Consider the following 19,348-nt stretch of genomic DNA (forward strand, 5'->3'; position numbering starts at 1 on the left):
GACACCATGTAATCAAGCCATCTAACAGGGCATTGGTTGTCTGAACAATAGACTGATTACACTGCTGCCAGTAGACTCTGACATCACTGCTGCCAGTAGACTCTGACATTACTGCTGCCAGTAGCCTCTGACATCACTGCTGCCAGTAGAGCTCTGACATCACTGCTGCCAGCAGACTCTGACATCACTGCTGCCAGTAGACTCTGACATCACTGCTGCCAGTAGACTCTGACATCACTGCTGCCAGTAGACTCTGACATTACTGCTGCCAGTAGACTCTGACATTACTGCTACCAGTAGAGCTCTGACATTACTGCTGCCAGTAGACTCTGACATCACTGCTGCCAGTAGACTCTGACATTACTGCTGCCAGTAGACTCTGACATTACTGCTGCCAGTAGACTCTGACATTACTGCTGCCAGTAGACTCTGACATTACTGCTGCCAGTAGACTCTGACATTACTGCTGCCAGTAGACTCTGACATTACTGCTGCCAGTAGACTCTGACATTACTGCTGCCAGTAGACTCTGACATCACTGCTGCCAGTAGACTCTGACATTACTGCTGCCAGTAGACTCTGACATTACTGCTGCCAGTAGACTCTGACATTACTGCTGCCAGTAGACTCTGACATTACTGCTGCCAGTAGACTCTGACATTACTGCTGCCAGTAGACTCTGACATCACTGCTGCCAGTAGGCTCTGACATCACTGCTGCCAGTAGACTCTGACATGACTTTTATTTACCTCAAGCTATTGAATGTAGATGAGGTGGCAGCAGGCTTGGTGTCTGTCTTGGTGAAAATCCCTCTGAAAAAATGGATAAGATTATTCATTCACCTTTTATATTATTCACAGTGAATGAATTTAATCCATTGTATATGCTTTTGATCAAGTAATGGTGGAAGTCTGTTATACCTGATAAGGTATCCTGGAGACGGTGTTCTATATTTAGGGAGAGAACCAAAGGTCAGTTTATAATAAAGAGTTTTGTTGTTTGTTTTGAGGTGGGTGCCAGTGTATGGAGTTGAGGTGGGTGCCAGTGTATGGAGTTGAGGTGGATGTCAGTGTGTAGTGTTGAGGTGGGTGTCAGTGTGTAGTGTTGAGGTGGGTGTCAGTGTGTAGTGTTGAGGTGGGTGTCAGTGTGTAGTGTTGAGGTGGGTGTCAGTGTATGGAGTTGAGGTGGGTGCCAGTGTATGGAGTTGAGGTGGATGTCAGTGTGTAGTGTTGAGGTGGGTGTCAGTGTATGGAGTTGAGGTGGGTGCCAGTGTATGGAGTTGAGGTGGGTGCCAGTGTATGGAGTTGAGGTGGATGTCAGTGTGTAGTGTTGAGGTGGGTGTCAGTGTATGGAGTTGAGGTGGGTGCCAGTGTATGGAGTTGAGGTGGATGTCAGTGTGTAGTGTTGAGGTGGGTGTCAGTGGGTAGTGTTGAGGTGGGTGTCAGTGGGTAGTGTTGAGGTGGGTGTCAGTGGGTAGTGTTGAGGTGGGTGTCAGTGGGTAGTGTTGAGGTGGGTGTCAGTGTATGGAGTTGAGGTGGGTGCCAGTGTATGGAGTTGAGGTGGGTGTCAGTGTGTAGTGTTGAGGTGGGTGTCAGTGTATGGAGTTGAGGTGGGGGGTGTCAGTGTGTAGTGTTGAGGTGGGTGTCAGTGTATGGAGTTGAGGTGGGTGTCAGTGTGTAGTGTTGAGGTGGGTGTCAGTGTATGGAGTTGAGGTGGGTGTCAGTGTATGGAGTTGAGGTGAGTACCAGTGTGTAGTGTTGAGGTGGGTGCCAGTGTATAGAGTTGAGGTGGGTGTCAGTGTATGGAGTTGAGGTGGGTGCCAGTGTGTAGTGTTGAGGTGGGTGTCAGTGTATGGAGTTGAGGTGGGTGCCAGTGTATGGAGTTGAGGTGGGTGCCAGTGTATGGAGTTGAGGTGGGTGCCAGTGTATGGAGTTGAGGTGGATGTCAGTGTGTAGTGTTGAGGTGGGTGTCAGTGTATGGAGTTGAGGTGGGTGCCAGTGTATGGAGTTGAGGTGGATGTCAGTGTGTAGTGTTGAGGTGGGTGTCAGTGGGTAGTGTTGAGGTGGGTGTCAGTGGGTAGTGTTGAGGTGGGTGTCAGTGGGTAGTGTTGAGGTGGGTGTCAGTGGGTAGTGTTGAGGTGGGTGTCAGTGTATGGAGTTGAGGTGGGTGCCAGTGTATGGAGTTGAGGTGGGTGTCAGTGTGTAGTGTTGAGGTGGGTGTCAGTGTATGGAGTTGAGGTGGGGGGTGTCAGTGTGTAGTGTTGAGGTGGGTGTCAGTGTATGGAGTTGAGGTGGGTGTCAGTGTGTAGTGTTGAGGTGGGTGTCAGTGTATGGAGTTGATTATTATAGGTGGGTGTCAGTGTATGGAGTTGAGGTGAGTACCAGTGTGTAGTGTTGAGGTGGGTGCCAGTGTATAGAGTTGAGGTGGGTGTCAGTGTGTAGTGTTGAGGTGGGTGTCAGTGTATGGAGTTGAGGTGGGTGCCAGTGTATGGAGTTGAGGTGGGTGTCAGTGTATGGAGTTGAGGTGGGTGCCAGTGTATGGAGTTGAGGTGGGTGTCAGTGTGTAGTGTTGAGTTGGGTGTCAGTGTGTAGTGTTGAGTTGGGTGTCAGTGTGTAGTGTTGAGGTGGGTGCCAGTGTGTAGTGTTGAGTTGGGTGTGTAGTGTTGAGGTGGGTGTCAGTTTATGGAGTTGAGGTGGGTGCCAGTGTGTAGTGTTGAGGTGGGTGCCAGTGTATAGAGTTGAGGTGGGTACCAGTATGTAGTGTTGAGGTGGGTGTCAGTGTATGGAGTTGAGGTGGGTGTCAGTGTGTAGTGTTGAGTTGGGTGTCAGTGTGTAGTGCTGAGGTGGGTGCCAGTGTGTAGTGTTGAGTTGGGTGTGTAGTGTTGAGGTGGGTGTCAGTGTGTAGTGTTGAGGTGGGTGCCAGTGTGTAGTGTTGAGTTGGGTGTGTAGTGTTGAGGTGGGTGCCAGTGTGTAGTGTTGAGTTGGGTGTCAGTGTGTAGTGTTGATGTGGGTGCCAGTGTGTAGTGTTGAGTTGGGTGTGTAGTGTTGAGGTGGGTGTCAGTTTATGGAGTTGAGGTGGGTGCCAGTGTGTAGTGTTGAGTTGGCTGTCAGTGTGTAGTGTTGATGTGAGTGCCAGTGTGTAGTGTTGAGGTGGGTACCAGTGTGTAGTGTTGAGGTGGGTGCCAGTGTGAAGTGTTGAGGTGGGTGTCAGTGTGTAGTGTTGAGGTGGGTGCCAGTGTGTAATGTTGAGGTGGGTACCAGTGTGTAGTGTTGAGGTGGGTGTGTAGTGTTGAGGTGGGTGTCAGTGTGTAGTATTGGGGTGGGTGCCAGTGTGTAGTGTTGAGGTGGGTGTCATTGTGTAGTATTGAGGTGGGTGTGTAGTGTTGAGGTGGGTACCAGTGTGTAGTGTTGAGGTGGGTGCCAGTGTGTAGTGTTGAGGTGGGTGCCAGTGTGTAGTGTTGAGGTGGGTGTCATTGTGTAGTATTGAGCTGGGTGTGTAGTGTTGAGGTGGGTGTGTAGTGTTGAGGTGGGTGTCATTGTGTAGTATTGAGCTGGGTGTGTAGTGTTGAGGTGGGTGTGTAGTGTTGAGGTGGGTGTCATTGTGTAGTATTGAGGTGGGTGTGTAGTGTTGAGGTGGGTACCAGTGTGTAGTGTTGAGGTGGGTGTCATTGTGTAGTATTGAGGTGGGTGTGTAGTGTTGAGGTGGGTGTGTAGTGTTGAGGTGGGTTTCAGTGTGTAGTATTGAGGTGGGTGTGTAGTGTTGAGGTGGGTGTGTAGTGTTGAGGTGGGTGTGTAGTGTTGAGGTGGGTGTCATTGTGTAGTATTTAGGTGGGTGTGTAGTGTTGAGGTGGGTGTGTAGTGTTGAGGTGGGTACCAGTGTGTAGTGCTGAGGTGGGTACCAGTGTGTAGTGTTGAGGTGGGTACCAGTGTGTAGTGTTGAGGTGGGTGCCAGTGTGTAGTGTTGAGGTGGGTGCCAGTGTGTAGTGTTGAGGTGGGTGTCATTGTGTAGTGTTGAGGTGGGTGTTAGTGTGTCGTGTTGAGGTGGGTGTCAGGGTTTACCCGTCTTCTGCAGGTCTGGGGGAGGGAGGGGTCTTGGAGATGGGAGAGGCCACTGGGCTGGTGTCTATAGGGGCTCCATTCAGTCGATTCACTCTGACTTCTGCTATCCTGCTCAGAGAGGGATGGGGAGAGGGGATATAGAGAGAGAGAGAGAGAGAGAGAGAGAGAGAGAGAGAGGGAGAGAGAGAGAGAGAGAGAGAGAGAGAGAGAGAGAGAGAGAGAGAGAGAGAGAGAGAGAGAGAGAGAGAGAGAGACGGGGAGAGAGACGGGATATATATATATATATAGAGAGAGAGAGAGAGAGAGAGAGAGAGAGGAGAGAGAGAGAGAGAGAGAGAGAGAGAGAGAGAGAGAGAGAGAGAGAGAGAGAGAGAGAGAGAGAGAGAGAGAGAGAGAGAGAGAGAGAGAGAGAGAGAGAGAGAGAGAGAGAGAGAGAGAGAGACGGGGATATATATATATATATAGAGAGAGAGAGAGAGAGAGAGAGAGGGAGAGAGGGGAGATATATATATATATATATATAGAGAGAGAAGTTGAACACGGTCCATACTAGTCTAACCTCATCCCCACGTTAATTGCTACCACACAGAGAGAGATCTGGCAGCAAACCACAATAATATGACTAACTAATGACTTAGTTTCTCTGTCTGTCTCCTCCTGTCTTTCTGTCTCACCATGGTTCTGTCTGTCTGTCTGTCTCCTCCTGAATGTCTGTCTGTCTCCTCCTGTCTGTCTGTCTCACCATGGTTCTGTCTGTCTGTCTGTCTGTCTGTCTGTCTGTCTGTCTGTCTGTCTGTCTGTCTGTCTGTCTGTCTGTCTGTCTGTCTGTCTGTCTGTCTGTCTGTCTGTCTGTCTGTCTGTCTGTCTGTCTGTCTGTCTGTCTGTCTGTCTGTCTGTCTGTCTGTCTGTCTGTCTGTCTGTCTGTCTGTCTGTCTGTCTGTCTGTCTGTCTGTCTGTGTTACCATGGTTTCTCCTCCTCTGTTTCAGACTGGGGTTCACCGAGTCTCTGCATCCAGCTGCCATCTCCTTTCAGCTTGGTCCGAACCTTAGTGGTCTTCAACACTGATGCTCTTTCCCCCTCTGAAAAACACACACACACACACACACACACACACACACACACACACACACACACACACACACACACACACACACACACACACACACACACACACACACACACACACACACACACACACACACACACACACACACACACACACACACACACGTTAGACATAAACACACACGTTAGACATAAACACACATCTGAATAAGATAATACAACGTCTGATACATTCTTCATCACACAGGATGAATAGATGAAACATTGTTATAATAAACATGGTATCTGTCACTTCATCCCCTTTTTATGGAGTTGATCTACTACCACATTTGACAATTGTAGGAAATAACACTATCACACACACATCATATTGAAATCAGCTCAGACAGTAAGCCGGTCAACTCACCTTTTGACATAGTAGGTGGTTGTAATCTGGTTCCTGTGATTCCTCCACTGGCCCCCAATCGGGTTCCTGTGATTCTTCTAACTGGCTCCCAATCTGGTTCCTGTGATTCCTCCACTGGCTCCCAATCTGGTTCCTGTGATTCCTCTAACTGGCTCCCAATCTGGTTCCTGTGATTCCTCTAACTGGCTCCCAAACTGGTTCCTGTGATTCCTATAACTGGCTCCCAATCTGCTTCCTGTGATTCCTCCACTGGCTCCCAGTCTGGGTCCTGTGATTCCTCTAACTGGCTCCCAGTCTGGTTCCTGTGATTCCTCTAAGTGGCTCCCAGTCTGGTTCCTGTGATTCCTCTAACTGGATCCCAGTCTGGTTCCTGTGATTCCTCTAACTGGCTCCCAGTCTGGTTCCTGTGATTCCTAGCTCCCTGAGTACCACAGATAGCAGCACAGACACAGGTTAGTAAGAGAGGTCCGGTCCAGAAACAAGCCTTAGTCTCTGTCCCACTTGGTCCTTGTGTATATCTGATAAGATTGGGCCTCTTGGTCTACAGTAATTGTGTAGATGCTGGACTGAAACACTCAGGGTTGTAGGTTAGAGGATCACAGATTTGAGGCCCATTGGGGTTACCCTTCTAGTTTGTCCTAGAACTGTTTGGTCTCTGTCAAAAGGAGGAGCGCAGTATTTCTCCCCTCCCTTAAGGAACGGGAACATGCAACAGGCATTCCAACCATGCAGATGAGCCTGTCCAACTACTTTCTACCAAACAGGCCCTCTGTCAGCCAAAGATAGATGGGCACAGGCACGCACAGGCACACAAATTGGAGCAAACATAATTTCTCAACATAGGGTCATAGAAGCAGGATTCAAGATGTTTTTGAACACCTGGTCTGCTTGATCTTTCCCCCACATATTCTATTTAAATATTTGTTGAAGTGGCTAGATAGAATTTCTCTCATCTCTAATCAAACACAAATGGCTCATTCACATTTCTCCTCAGGGAACTGAAAGCCAGTGGGAATTCTAATAAAACATTGTTAAGATTTTTCCTTATTAAATGACTGGCAAAGTTAACCTTATGCAAATGGAAATAGAGTGCTGCCAAATTCACCATGCAAATGACCTCCCAGTGGTTAAATATATATATATATCCTGATGCGGTAAAATGTCTCTTTCCGAATATCTGGGGCGGCAGGGTGGCCTAGTGGTTAGAGCTTTGGACTAGTAACCTGAAGGTTGCAAGTTCAAACCCCCGAGCTGACAAGGTACAAATCTGTTGTTCTGCCCCTGAACAAGGCAGTTAACCCACTTTTCCCAGGCCGTCATTGAAAATAAGAATTTGTTCTTAACTGACTTGCCTAGTTAAATAAAGGTCAAATAAAAAGTGAGGTCCACCCATAAATGGTTTGAGATTGGTGTGGAAGAACTTGACTAGCCACCACAGAGCCCTGACCTCAACACCAGTCTACGCACATGACACATTTTTACATGAAATACACCGCCAGCACAGAGCGACAAGTTAAATGATAAGGTGCAGTAAAGGGAGCGGAATGGGACGGAAAGGCAGCTCTTCTGACAGACAGGTGATCCTGGTGAGCAGAGAGAATAATGGTTCTGAGAGGACAAACAGACTGTCCGACATCCATCCCTGGTGTCTTTCAGGGTCTGAGGAGTTAGCATGGCATAAACAGCTGGCAAAAGATAGATTATTATTCATGATCTACGCTGATTTAAAACGAGAGGGTCAAGAAGAGAGAATCCACATTCTACACCCGGACAAACGTGGTACCTCGATGGAAATCAGAGTAAAAACGTACCTACTTTCACTGGGTACTGTATCCACAGACGGTCTCCCAAACGATAGAGAATCCCACACAGGTAGAGTGAGAGCAGCTGAGAGTATAGGTAAAGACAGACAGGTGTGTAGACTGACGGGTGTGTGTGTGTGAACTGAGCGAGGGAAAGTGTTTTCTCTGTGACAAGCTAACAGGTGTTTGAACAGGTACGGGCGTGGACACGGACTAGCTTAGCCAGTCAGAGAGGCTACGCCATCTCCCAGGGTGGGGTGTGGGGGGTATCTCTAACAGAGACAACAGATCTGAGAACAGTGATTGTAGCTATTCTCTAACAGAGACAACAGATCTGAGAACAGTGATTGTAGCTATTCTCTAACAGAGACAACAGATCTGAGAACAGTGATTGTAACTATTCTCTAACAGAGGCAACACATCTGAGAACAGTGATTGTAGCTATTCTCTAACAGAGACAACAGATCTGAGAACAGTGATTGTAGCTATTCTCTAACAGAGACAACATCTGAGAACAGTGATTGTAGCTATTCTCTAAGAGTTGGGTCCACACTTTCAAGTCTACTGTACTTCAAAGTGTTTCATAATCCCAAAGAAAACAGTAGGACTGTTATTTGCATTGTAATGTTATGAGTTCAATAGGCCTCTCTATTTCTCCTTCAAAACTTACAGGCAATTATGTTGTAGCCCCATTAAAACATACCTCATCTTGATAGAGTCTGTTTAAGTTAATAACAGTCTATTGAAAGACAGACCTGGGTAATGGGTAAACTATGGGACCATGAGGTGAAGGAGTAGGCAGAGCAGGGTGTTGGCTCCCAGACGAGAGCCGCCCGTGTGTGTGATGACACACACTTTCTCAGAACGCCTGCTTCCAACATCTACGATCTACTCCAAAGCAGTTGTCAATAGCAACATAATAGATTAGCCCTTACAATGAGTGTCCACACCAGCTAGTGTTCTGAGTTTACAGTACATAACCCCACCCCTGCCTCTGAACAAGGAAGTTAACCCACTGCGCCTAGGCCGTCATTGACTGACTTGCCTAGTTCTATAAAGGTTCAATGGAATAAAATAACAAATAAAATAGCTCCAGAACCAATCACACACATACCATGCATACATTCACCCAGCCTTTTCAAAGGGAATAAGGTGGGGTATTGGGAGGAATGTCGCATTGCAACTCTCAGGGACTATCATTTACACATAAATGTCTCTTTACTCAGTCATACAGGTTCACTTTAGTGGAAGTATGAGGAAACTGAGTGGGTTTTAGTGGCAAAGTTTCCCTTCAGCTGATAGTCAGTGTAGACTGTGAAGTCTATTGTACTGCCATGCTTTTCTCAAATCCCCCTCATCTCATCTCATCCCATTCTCTCTCTCTCTCTCTCTCTCTCTCTCTCTCTCTCTCTCTCTCTCTCTCTCTCTCTCTCTCTCTCTCTCTCTCTCTCTCTCTCTCTCTCTCTCTCTCTCTCTCTCTCTCTCTCTCTCTCTCTCTCTCTCTCTCTCTCTCTCTCTCTCAGGGGTAAACAGGTTGAACAGCTCAGCCGTGACATCAGTGACAGTCTCACCATGGCTCATTATACTGGAAGCAATGTCAGGCATTTCAACCCAACCACCGCCCTCCATCCCTCTGTCTCTCTCTTTCTCCCTCCTTCACCACACCAACAGGATAATGTCTGGTATCTGAACCCCCCCCCTCTCTTTCTCCCTCCTTCACCACACCAACTGGATAATGTCTGGTATCTGAACCCCCCTCTCTTTCTCCCTTCACCACATCAACAGCATAATGTCTGGTATCTGAACCCCCCTCTCTTTCTCCCTCCTTCACCACACCAACAGGATGTCTGGTATCTGAACCCCCCCCCTCTCTTTCTCCCTCCTTCACCACACCAACTGGATAATGTCTGGTATCTGAACCCCCCTCTCTTTCTCCCTCCTTCACCACACCAACTGGATAATGTCTGGTATCTGAACCCCCCTCTCTTTCTCCCTCCTTCACCACACCAACAGGATGTCTGGTATCTGAACCCCCCCCCCCTCTCTTTCTCCCTCCTTCACCACACCAACTGGATAATGTCTGGTATCTGAACCCCCCCCTCTCTTTCTCCCTCCTTCACCACACCAACTGGATAATGTCTGGTATCTGAACCCCCCCCTCTCTTTCTCCCTCCTTCACCACACCAACAGGATGTCTGGTATCTGAACCCCCCCTCTCTTTCTCCCTCCTTCACCACACCAACTGGATAATGTCTGGTATCTGAACCCCCCCCCCCCCCTCTCTTTCTCCCTCCTTCACCACACCAACTGGATAATGTCTGGTATCTGAACCCCCCTCTCTTTCTCCCTCCTTCACCACACCAACAGGATGTCTGGTATCTGAACCCCCCCTCTCTTTCTCCCTCCTTCACCACACCAACAGGATGTCTGGTATCTGAACCCCCCTCTCTTTCTCCCTCCTTCACCACACCAACAGGATGTCTGGTATCTGAACCCCCCCCTCTCTTTCTCCCTCCTTCACCACACCAACAGGATGTCTGGTATCTGAACCCCCCCTCTCTTTCTCCCTCCTTCACCACACCAACAGGATGTCTGGTATCTGAACCCCCCTCTTTTCTCCCTCCTTCACCACACCAACAGGATGTCTGGTATCTGAACCCCCCCCTCTCTTTCTCCCTCCTTCACCACACCAACAGGATGTCTGGTATCTGAACCCCCCTCTCTTTCTCCCTCCTTCACCACACCAACAGGATGTCTGGTATCTGAACCCCCCCTCTCTTTCTCCCTCCTTCACCACACCAACAGGATGTCTGGTATCTGAACCCCCCTCTCTTTCTCCCTCCTTCACCACACCAACTGGATAATGTCTGGTATCTGAACCCCCCTCTCTTTCTCCCTCCTTCACCACACCAACAGGATGTCTGGTATCTGAACCCCCCTCTTTCTCCCTCCTTCACCACACCAACAGGATGTCTGGTATCTGAACCCCCCCTCTCTTTCTCCCTCCTTCACCACACCAACTGGATAATGTCTGGTATCTGAACCCCCCCTCTCTTTCTCCCTCCTTCACCACACCAACAGGATGTCTGGTATCTGAACCCCCCTCTCTTTCTCCCTCCTTCACCACACCAACAGGATGTCTGGTATCTGAACCCCCCTCTCTTTCTCCCTCCTTCACCACACCAACAGGATGTCTGGTATCTGAACCCCCCTCTCTTTCTCCCTCCTTCACCACACCAACAGGATGTCTGGTATCTGAACCCCCCCCTCTCTTTCTCCCTCCTTCACCACACCAACAGGATGTCTGGTATCTGAACCACCCCTCTCTTTCTCCCTCCTTCACCACACCAACTGGATAATGTCTGGTATCTGAACCCCCCTCTTTCTCCCTCCACCACACCAACAGGATAATGTCTGGTGTCACATCTGAACCCCCACCCTCCTGCTCTCTCTTCCTCTCAGCTTCATTAAGTATTACCCGGGAAAACACCAGTCTCAACGTCAACAGTGAAGAGGCGACTCTGGGATGCTGGCTTTCTAGGCAGAGTTGCAAAGAAAAAGCAATATCTCAGACTGGCCAATAAAAATAAAAGATTAAGATGGGCAAAATAACACAAACACTGGACAGAGGAACTCTGCCTAGAAGGCCAGCTTCCCGGACTGGCATCTTCTCTGTTGACATTGAGACTGGTGCTTTGTGGGTACTATTTCATGAAGCTGCCAGTTGAGGACTTGTGAGGCGTCCGTTTCTCAAATTAGACACTCTAATGTACTTGTCCTCTTGCTCAGTTGTGCACTGGGGCCTCCCACTCCCCTTTCTATTCTAGTTAGAGCCAGTTTGCACTGTTCTGTGAAGGTAGTAGTACACAGCGTTGTACGAGATCTTCAGTTTCTTGGCAATTTCTCACATGGAATAGCCTTCATTTCTCAGAACAAGAATAGATTGATGAGTTTCAGAAGAAAGTTATTTGTTTCTGGCCATTTTGAGCCTGTAATCAAACCCAAATGCTGATGCTCCAGATACTCAACTCGTCTAAAGAAGGCCAATTTTGTTACTTCTTTAATCAGAACAACAGTTTTCAGCTGTGCTAACATAATTGCAAAAAGGTTTTCTAATGATCAATTAGCCTTTTTAAACGATAAACTTGGATTAGCTAACACAACATGCCATTGGAACATAATGAGCCTCTGTGCACCTATGTAGATGTTGCATTAAAAATCTGTCATTTAAAACATGAACAATGTCTACACTGTATTTATGATCAATTTGATGATTTTTAAAAGACAAAACAAATGTGCCTTTCTTTCAAAAACCAGAACATTTCTACGTGACCCCAAACTTGTGAACGGTAGTGTATGTACACTCTAGCTAAGTGTATGTTGTGTAGTAAGCTGTTAGTAGCCCATGTGCATCACCCTAATAATTGTCTATTTGCCCCTCTTAATTTCACCTACTGTCCTGACTTGGTAGTAAACATGTAGCCTTTAGCCTGTTTTAGAGAAATGTAATCATCAAATATTGTAAGAGCTTTCATTATCTGTTTATATAACCTTTTATTTATCCTATGGTTCTGACTTGGTGTACAGGGAGAATACTGTAAGTTGTTGTTCTGAATTCTGTCTCTGTACATTTCAAAGGTGCTGAACAAATAGTGATGACTACGTCCGACCAGCAGAGGGAAACGAATCACAGGGACAAGACAAGATAATAAATGACAAAACATGACAGTACTCATTAATGTCTTAATAGAAAATACAGATGGCCTCTTATCCGCTTGTCGTCCCCTTATGCCATAGTTTGTACATCTTAATTGTCAGTAGAAACCACATTAGTTTAAGCAAGTCAGCCATATCAGCCATGTTTTGTTTCAAAGGCAGTAAATGAGGCTGAATGAACCGTTTCGCTGCCAGACAAGGCTCTACTGATAGCCAGGTATAGCAGTGGTAAGGTGTTGGGACAGTTATGTAGGCCATCTGTGGGAAGTTTGTCACCGTTATAGTGCAATTAATGTATTGTTTAGTGTTGTGGGCTTTGCTGGCATGCATCCCACTTTTATTTATTTTTTTGCCCCAAGATTTGCATGCTAAAATCACTGCTCACCACACCAACAGCTGGAATGCCAAACATGCACCAAAGTCACTGTGACAGACCTATGTGATGCGTTGAAGCTCATGCACCACTGTGATCCACTGTAATAAGTGTTACAGGGGAAGATGTTTATGAGAGGAAACCATGTCACGGTGACAGTAAGACAGCTGGAATGTGGAAAAGGGAGGCTGACGGAGAGAGAATAGTGGCCCATCCCTTTCTGTGTACTACTGTTCTATGACATACATTGTAATACAGTTCGTCTTAAATACACGGCACGCTAACATTAATCCTGTGATATCGACTTTGGTAAATATAAGGGCGGGGCTTGTCTGAGTAATGTTGGATTATAGGGTTCAAAACATGCAAACATTTGATGACTCCTTGCTGTCCCCGGTCCACCTGACTGTGCTGCTGCTCCAGTTTCAACTGTTCTGCCTTATTATTCGACCATGCTGGTCATTTATGAACATTTGAACATCTTGGCCATGTTCTGTTATAATCTCCAGAAGAGGACTGGCCACCCCACATAGCCTGTTTCCTCTCTAGGTTTCTTCCTGGGTTTTGGCCTTTCTAGGGAGTTTTTCCTAGCCACCGTGCTTCTACACCTGCATTGCTTGCCGTTTGGGGTTTTAGGCTGGGTTTCTGTACAGCACTTTGAGATATCAGCTGCTGTAAGAAGGGCTATATAAATAAATTTGATTTGATTTGTAACTCTATTGTCTAATGAGGGTAAACAAACATGTTGACAATGTTGGTTCATATACAAACACATTCTTAGTGTTTTAATAAACAATGCAATGTTAAGATAATGGATTTTTATTTGAAATGAACAAACTGCATGATTCCTTGTGATTTGTATAAGAGAATAGAAATAAGATATAGCTGTAGAGGGAAACCAGTCACACTAACAGTATCACTCGTACATCAAAATGGGTGCTCATGAATAATGGCAAGAGCAAGTGTTGGAAACATCTCCATGTTAGGTTGTGTATCCACATCCCACAGAGAAGAAATGTGTGCTGCTGTCTATTGGTGACGAGAGGTACTGAAACCAGACACTAAATGGAAGAGTGACTGTTGTAGGAAAGATGAGTTCACAGATCCTCATACAGGTCTACAGACATGACCGAAAACAACGGCTCATACCTTCAGTTAGTATTATGGGACAAAGAAATATGTGAGTTTTGAAAATGATACCTTTTCTTTTTTTAACCTCACGATCAGGACTTAAAGACACTGGTGAGAGTATGAAACCGTCCTCAAGGTTGAATCTTAACTTCAGGAACTGTACACACAACTCCTAGCTTAATGTTTTCCTCCCATCGACATCAGTGCATGATTTTACTAAAATGACTTAAGTTGTGTGCATAGATCTCAAGTTAGGACTCAGCCGTGAGGATCCATACCACTAGCCTGGAATCCAAACTGATACGATCCATTTCACCATTGTTTCACAGAGCATATCAGTTTGGTTTCCAGGCTACCGTGCTGCAGGTACAGTCATCAGGCTCCATGTCGTAGATGAGGATAGCTCTCCACCGTACGTCTGATTCCATCCTTTAGACCGACCACAGGCTTGTACCCCATGTCCTGCTTGGCTCTGGAGCAGCTGTAGAAGTGATGTGTACCCGCCAGGGCCACCCTCATGGGGGTGAAGGTGGGCTTGAAGGACACTAGGGGGCGTAGTAACAGAGACAGCAGCCACAGCAGCAGAGCCAGCCCGTAGACGAGTGTGTAGGGAAGGTGGTAGCGCGGAGCAGCGTAGCCCAGACCTACTAGAATATCTGACATGAAGTCCCAGAACCGGACAGGCTCGTCATTAGTGATGTGGTACGCCTGAAGGGGGACAGATGAGAAAGACCGGAGTCAGGTTCAGACATTTCTGTTCGTTCTCTGTAGCCACACATTGTTTAGAACCTGGTCTCATCCACCTGCCGTCTTTCTTTATGGAACCGCCTGGTTTCACAGAGCCTATGGCAGGAGCGGGAAAACCTGCTGTTGGATTTTCATTGGCTGATCTCTCAGTCCATCACCATCTAGTACAGGGATGGGCAACTTTGAAGAAGGCGGGGCCACAACAAATCAGAACTCATGAGCGGCTACACGTTTTCTCCCCAATTTCATGGTATCCAAATGTTAGTAACAGTCTTGTCTCATCGCTGCAGCTCCCGTACTCCTGCACTCAGGAGAGGCAGAGGTCGAGAGCAGCGGGTCCTCAAAAACACAACCCAACCAACCACACTGACTCTAGACACAATACCCACCTGGACACCAGCCACACTGACTCTAGACACAATGCCCATCTGGACACCAGCCACACTGCTTCTTGACACAATGCCTACCTGAACACCAGCCACACTGCCTCTAGACACAATGCCCACCTGAACACCAGCCACACTGCCTCTAGACACAATGCCCACCTGGACACCAGCCACACTGCCTCTAGACACAATGCCCACCTGGACACCAGCCACACTGCCTCTAGACACAATGCCCACCTGAACACCAGCCACACTGCCTCTAGACACAATGCCCACCTGAACACCAGCCACACTGCCTCTAGACACAATGCCCACCTGGACACCAGCCACACTGCCTCTAAACACAATGCCCACCTGAACACCAGCCACACTGCCCACCTGCCACACTGCCTCTTGACACAATGCCCACCTGGACACCAACCACACTGCCTCTAGACACAATGCCCACCTGAACACCAGCCACACTGCATCTAGACACAATGCCCATCTGAACACCAGCCACACTGCCTCTAGACACAATGCCCACCTGAACACCAGCCACACTGCCTCTAGACACAATGCCCACCTGGACACCAGCCACACTGCCCACCTGCCACACTGCCTCTTGACACAATGCCCACCTGGAGACCAGCCACACCAAAGTGTCGGGGGATACACCGTACACCTGGCAACCGCCACAGAAGTCACTAGTGCGTGATGGGACAAGGACATCCCTGCTGGCCAAACCCTCTCCTATCCCAGACAACGCTGGACCAATTGTGCACCGCCTCATGGGTCTCCCGGTCACGGCCGGCTGCGACAGAGCCTGGACTTGAACCCAGGATCTCTAGTGGTATAGCTAGCACTGCGATGCAGGGCCTTAGATCTCTGCACCACTCAGGTGGCCCTTGTTGTCTCTTTTGTCCTATATTTAATTTATTTTTTGAGGTCTTTTGATAGGCCGTCATTGTAAATAAGATTTTGTTCTTAACTGACTTGCCTAGTTAAATAAAGGCCAAATGAAAAAAACGAGGGGCCGCAGGTCTGCGTACTAAATCATATCTGAGTCAGACGGATTGATTTTGTTAATGGGGGCCCCACCGTCCAGAAAAAAAGTTCAGATAGCTGGCCGCTAAAACAACAACAAAGATTTGCTGACATGGGCTAATTGACTGACAAGAGAAACACTGCTGAATCACAAACACATTTCCAGATTGCACTTTGGGTATCCCACTATCTAACTCTCAACAGTAAATTAAAGACTGAGTTCCTAAAAAAAGATGTTGACCATCCCGGATCTAGCATGGCCCTCAGAACCTCCAGTCTACATTATGGAACTCAAAGTGCAAGCAGAGCAAGTGATTTAGGCTAAACAAGGAAGTGAGTTAAGGAAAAATCAGAAAGTATGAATTTTGGACTAGTTTTCACATTTAAACTTTATAATGCCCAAACTCAGAATCAATTGTACTTCCCAAAAATAACCCTAACCCCAAAATAATAAGGTCACTGTCATTGAACATTTATTTTCAGAATCCCATCTCATATAGAAGTGCAGTCTCTCTCCCACTTCGATTTTAGCCCCTTTCAAGTCCCACTTTGGTAGACAGTATTTCCAGGCTCTGTATTGAGAGCTTGGGACTTAAACGTTGCATCTACATTTTTGTCCAAATTGAGTTACTGACATAGCCTTGTTCTGTTCAATGTTCTCTACCTACAGTACATAGTACTCTAAATACTCCCAACTCCTGCTGGTCAAAAGAATACAAAATCTCATTTTCTGACACCATTTAACAACCAATCAGGGTGAGTCTTTAAAGCCGATTACCTCAGAATCATATTTCTGCCGATAGAACCTTAAAAGTGCCCATGCTCTCTATATGCACTAGCAATTGAGGTTAGTCTGAACCCAACAAATATTGTGTAAGTGCGAAAGGCATCTCTTTCTTCAAACACAGAACAGTTGACCCCATTGATCATCATCATCCAGTCGTACAGTGCAGGCAAGTCTAGCGTATGAGTGAGGCCATATAGAGGGTTCCTACCTTGCCACAGATAGGAGACTCTGGCCTTAGACTCTCAGCTGCCAGGATGTGTCCATGAACCACATTGTCCACAAAAGTGAAATCCACCAGGTTAGAACCATCACTACAGAGACAGAGCGAGGGAGGCAACAGAGCGAGGGAGGCAACAGAGCGAGGGAGGCAACAGAGCGAGGGAGGCAACAGAGCGAGGGAGGCAACAGAGCGAGGGAGGCAACAGAGCGAGGGAGGCAAAGAAAGAGAGAGAGGCAGAGAAACTACATCAACAGAATCAACATAAAACATTAACTTTGGTCGATCCCACTATGTCTAGGGAAGAGTCCATGTTCCATTCCAGTCCTGTGTATGACTGACCCGATGATGAACTTCATCTTGCCCCTACGTGCCGTGTCGACCAGGATGGGCACCAGCTGGGGGTCCCGGGGGCCAAAGATACCGTGAGGTCGGATGGCAACTGTCAGGAGACCCTTCTCCTTGTCACAGGCCTTCAGAACCAGCTGAGACAGCACAGCGACCAGATGGATAGAGGAGAACATGACTTATTTAATGTGGAGCTGATGTGGAGTATGTAGAGTATGTAACATGTATGTTTATGGATGGTCCAGCATCGATGTCTTCATGTGTAGGCAGGTTCTCCCCCCAGCAATGCTCTGGTAACATTAATAGAACTATGATCAAACTATTCTACAAATAAGCCTCTTCCACAAAATAAACAAGCATCCTCTCCTCCTGTTCTATCTTGGTCTCTGTGTGTAGTAGTGTCCTCACCTTCTCCTGTTCTATCTTGGTCTCTGTGTAGTAGTAGTGTCCTCACCTTCTCCTGTTCTATCTTGGTCTCTGTGTAGTAGTAGTGTCCTCACCTTCTCCTGTTCTATCTTGGTCTCTGTGTAGTAGTAGTGTCCTCACCTTCTCCTGTTCTATCTTGGTCTCTGTGTAGTAGTGTCCTCACCTTCTCCTGTTCTATCTTGGTCTCTGTGTAGTAGTCGATGGGCTTCTTGGCGTAGGGAAGGTCTTCTCTCCCATCCTTGATGTCTGTTCCTTCAAACACCACACTGGCACTGCTGGTCAGTACCACTTTCTGTAGTAGACAGACAGAACTGACTAGCTGATCAGTCATTTCAGAAAGTCCTAGTATTTTAACAGAGCATTTATTTTATTGAATTTAGTCTGTCTTTATTGTAATATCTTGTATGACACTCCTCTCTGTCCAACAATAACTCTATACTGCCCCCTACCTGTACTCCAGCCTCAGTGCAGGCCTGTAGGACTGTCTGTGTCCCCTGGATGTTGACTCTCTGGAACAGAGCCTTGTCATCACTGGCTGGGGCTGGAGAGGCACAGTGGAACACCAGGGAGACACCTTCGAGGGCTGTTAGGAGAGCCTGGGCCACACACACACACACAATGATGTTCAGATGCAGACGCACATAGAACCCACAGACAAGCAAAAGACACACACTGACCTCATGTGTACACACAGGCCACAGTTCACAGTTTTCTACTGTGTTATTGATTTGTTAATTGTTTACTCCATGTGTAACTCTGTGTTGTCTGTTCACACTGCTATGCTTTATCTTGGCCAGGTCGCAGTTGCAAATGAGAACTTGTTCTCAACTAGCCTACCTGGTTAAATAAAGGTTAAATAATCATTAAAAAAATTTAAAATGTCCATAGACCATAACAAGGTCATATAACATGGCCCAAACAGCTCAGTACGTAGGTAGGTAGGTAGGTAGGTAGGTAGGTAGGTAGGTAGGTAGGTAGGTAGGTAGGTAGGTAGGTAGGTACAGACAGACAGACAGACAGACAGACAGACAGACAGACAGACAGACAGACAGACAGACAGACAGACAGACAGACAGACAGACAGACAGACAGACAGACAGACAGACAGACAGACAGACAGACAGACAGACAGACAGACAGACAGACAGACAGACAGACAGACACAGACAGACAGACAGACAGACAGACAGACACAGACAGACAGACAGACAGACAGACCAGACTCACCTGTTTGTCACAGAGGTCTCCCTGGTGGAAGGTGACACCAGGTAGTTCGTAGCTCTGTCTGATGTCAAACACCGACACAGTATAGCCCTTACCCAACAGCTTCTCTACCAGGTGTCTACCCAGGAACCCAGAGCCTCCTATCACTGCACACCGCTTACTGCTCTGTACCGGGAGAGAGGGACAACATTCAGTAAAGACAGAAAGAGAGACACAAATAAACATATGACACAAACAAATACATAGCTGAGCATGTGGCATACAGCTCAGAATGTGATATTTAGTACAAACTGCTGTGTACTCACAGGTCGTATGCGTGTGGCCATGATAAACTGCAGGTGAGACATCGGTGTTGGGAGACAAACTGGGAGAGAAAAGACCGAAAACAGTTCGACAAGATCATGTCACATGGACAATGGAAGCAGGATGAAGACTACAATCAAACATCTTTAGGCTATTTCAAGTTTTCAAATAAAATAGACACTAAAATGCTATCAAATAAGTGAAAAACGTATCATTTTACCAGTTCAATCTGTTTTGCAGCAGTATGAAACGTCGCGCGAACAAATAATAAACCCTGTATCCGCTGAGCGCGAGAGGCCCTCTCATTGGGTGGACGGGAGTTCGGCTGTGAA

General features: G+C 47.2%; 1 protein-coding gene across 1 annotated transcript; it reads right to left on the reverse strand.

Annotated features, from left to right (window-relative positions):
• Positions 1–13,224: 13,224 nt before the first annotated feature.
• On the reverse strand, positions 13,225–19,345 carry nsdhl (NAD(P) dependent steroid dehydrogenase-like). Its single transcript, XM_046324737.1, has 8 exons — positions 19,237–19,345; positions 19,019–19,077; positions 18,717–18,878; positions 17,939–18,085; positions 17,653–17,781; positions 17,058–17,200; positions 16,707–16,809; positions 13,225–14,260 (listed from the first exon to the last, which is right to left on the reverse strand). The coding sequence occupies exons 2-8, from the start codon at positions 19,058–19,060 to the stop codon at positions 13,928–13,930; spliced, it is 1,059 nt and encodes a 352-aa protein (XP_046180693.1). The 5' UTR covers positions 19,061–19,077; positions 19,237–19,345; the 3' UTR covers positions 13,225–13,927.
• Between the last annotated feature and the right edge of the window lie 3 nt (positions 19,346–19,348).

Source organism: Oncorhynchus gorbuscha, linkage group LG23 (genome assembly GCF_021184085.1).
Source record: "Oncorhynchus gorbuscha isolate QuinsamMale2020 ecotype Even-year linkage group LG23, OgorEven_v1.0, whole genome shotgun sequence".
NCBI classification, from domain to species: Eukaryota; Metazoa; Chordata; class Actinopteri; order Salmoniformes; family Salmonidae; genus Oncorhynchus; species Oncorhynchus gorbuscha.

Excerpts from the sequence above, each read along its gene's own strand:
- nsdhl (XM_046324737.1), bottom strand. The coding sequence starts at position 19,060 with ATGTCTCACCTGCAGTTTATCATGGCCACACGCATACGACCT. Across the intron at positions 18,879-19,018 it reads TGGCCACACGCATACGACCT|AGCAGTAAGCGGTGTGCAGT; the intron begins GTGAGTACACAG and ends CTCCCGGTACAG. Across the intron at positions 16,810-17,057 it reads AAGATGAAGTTCATCATCGG|TGATGGTTCTAACCTGGTGG; the intron begins GTCAGTCATACA and ends CTGTCTCTGTAG.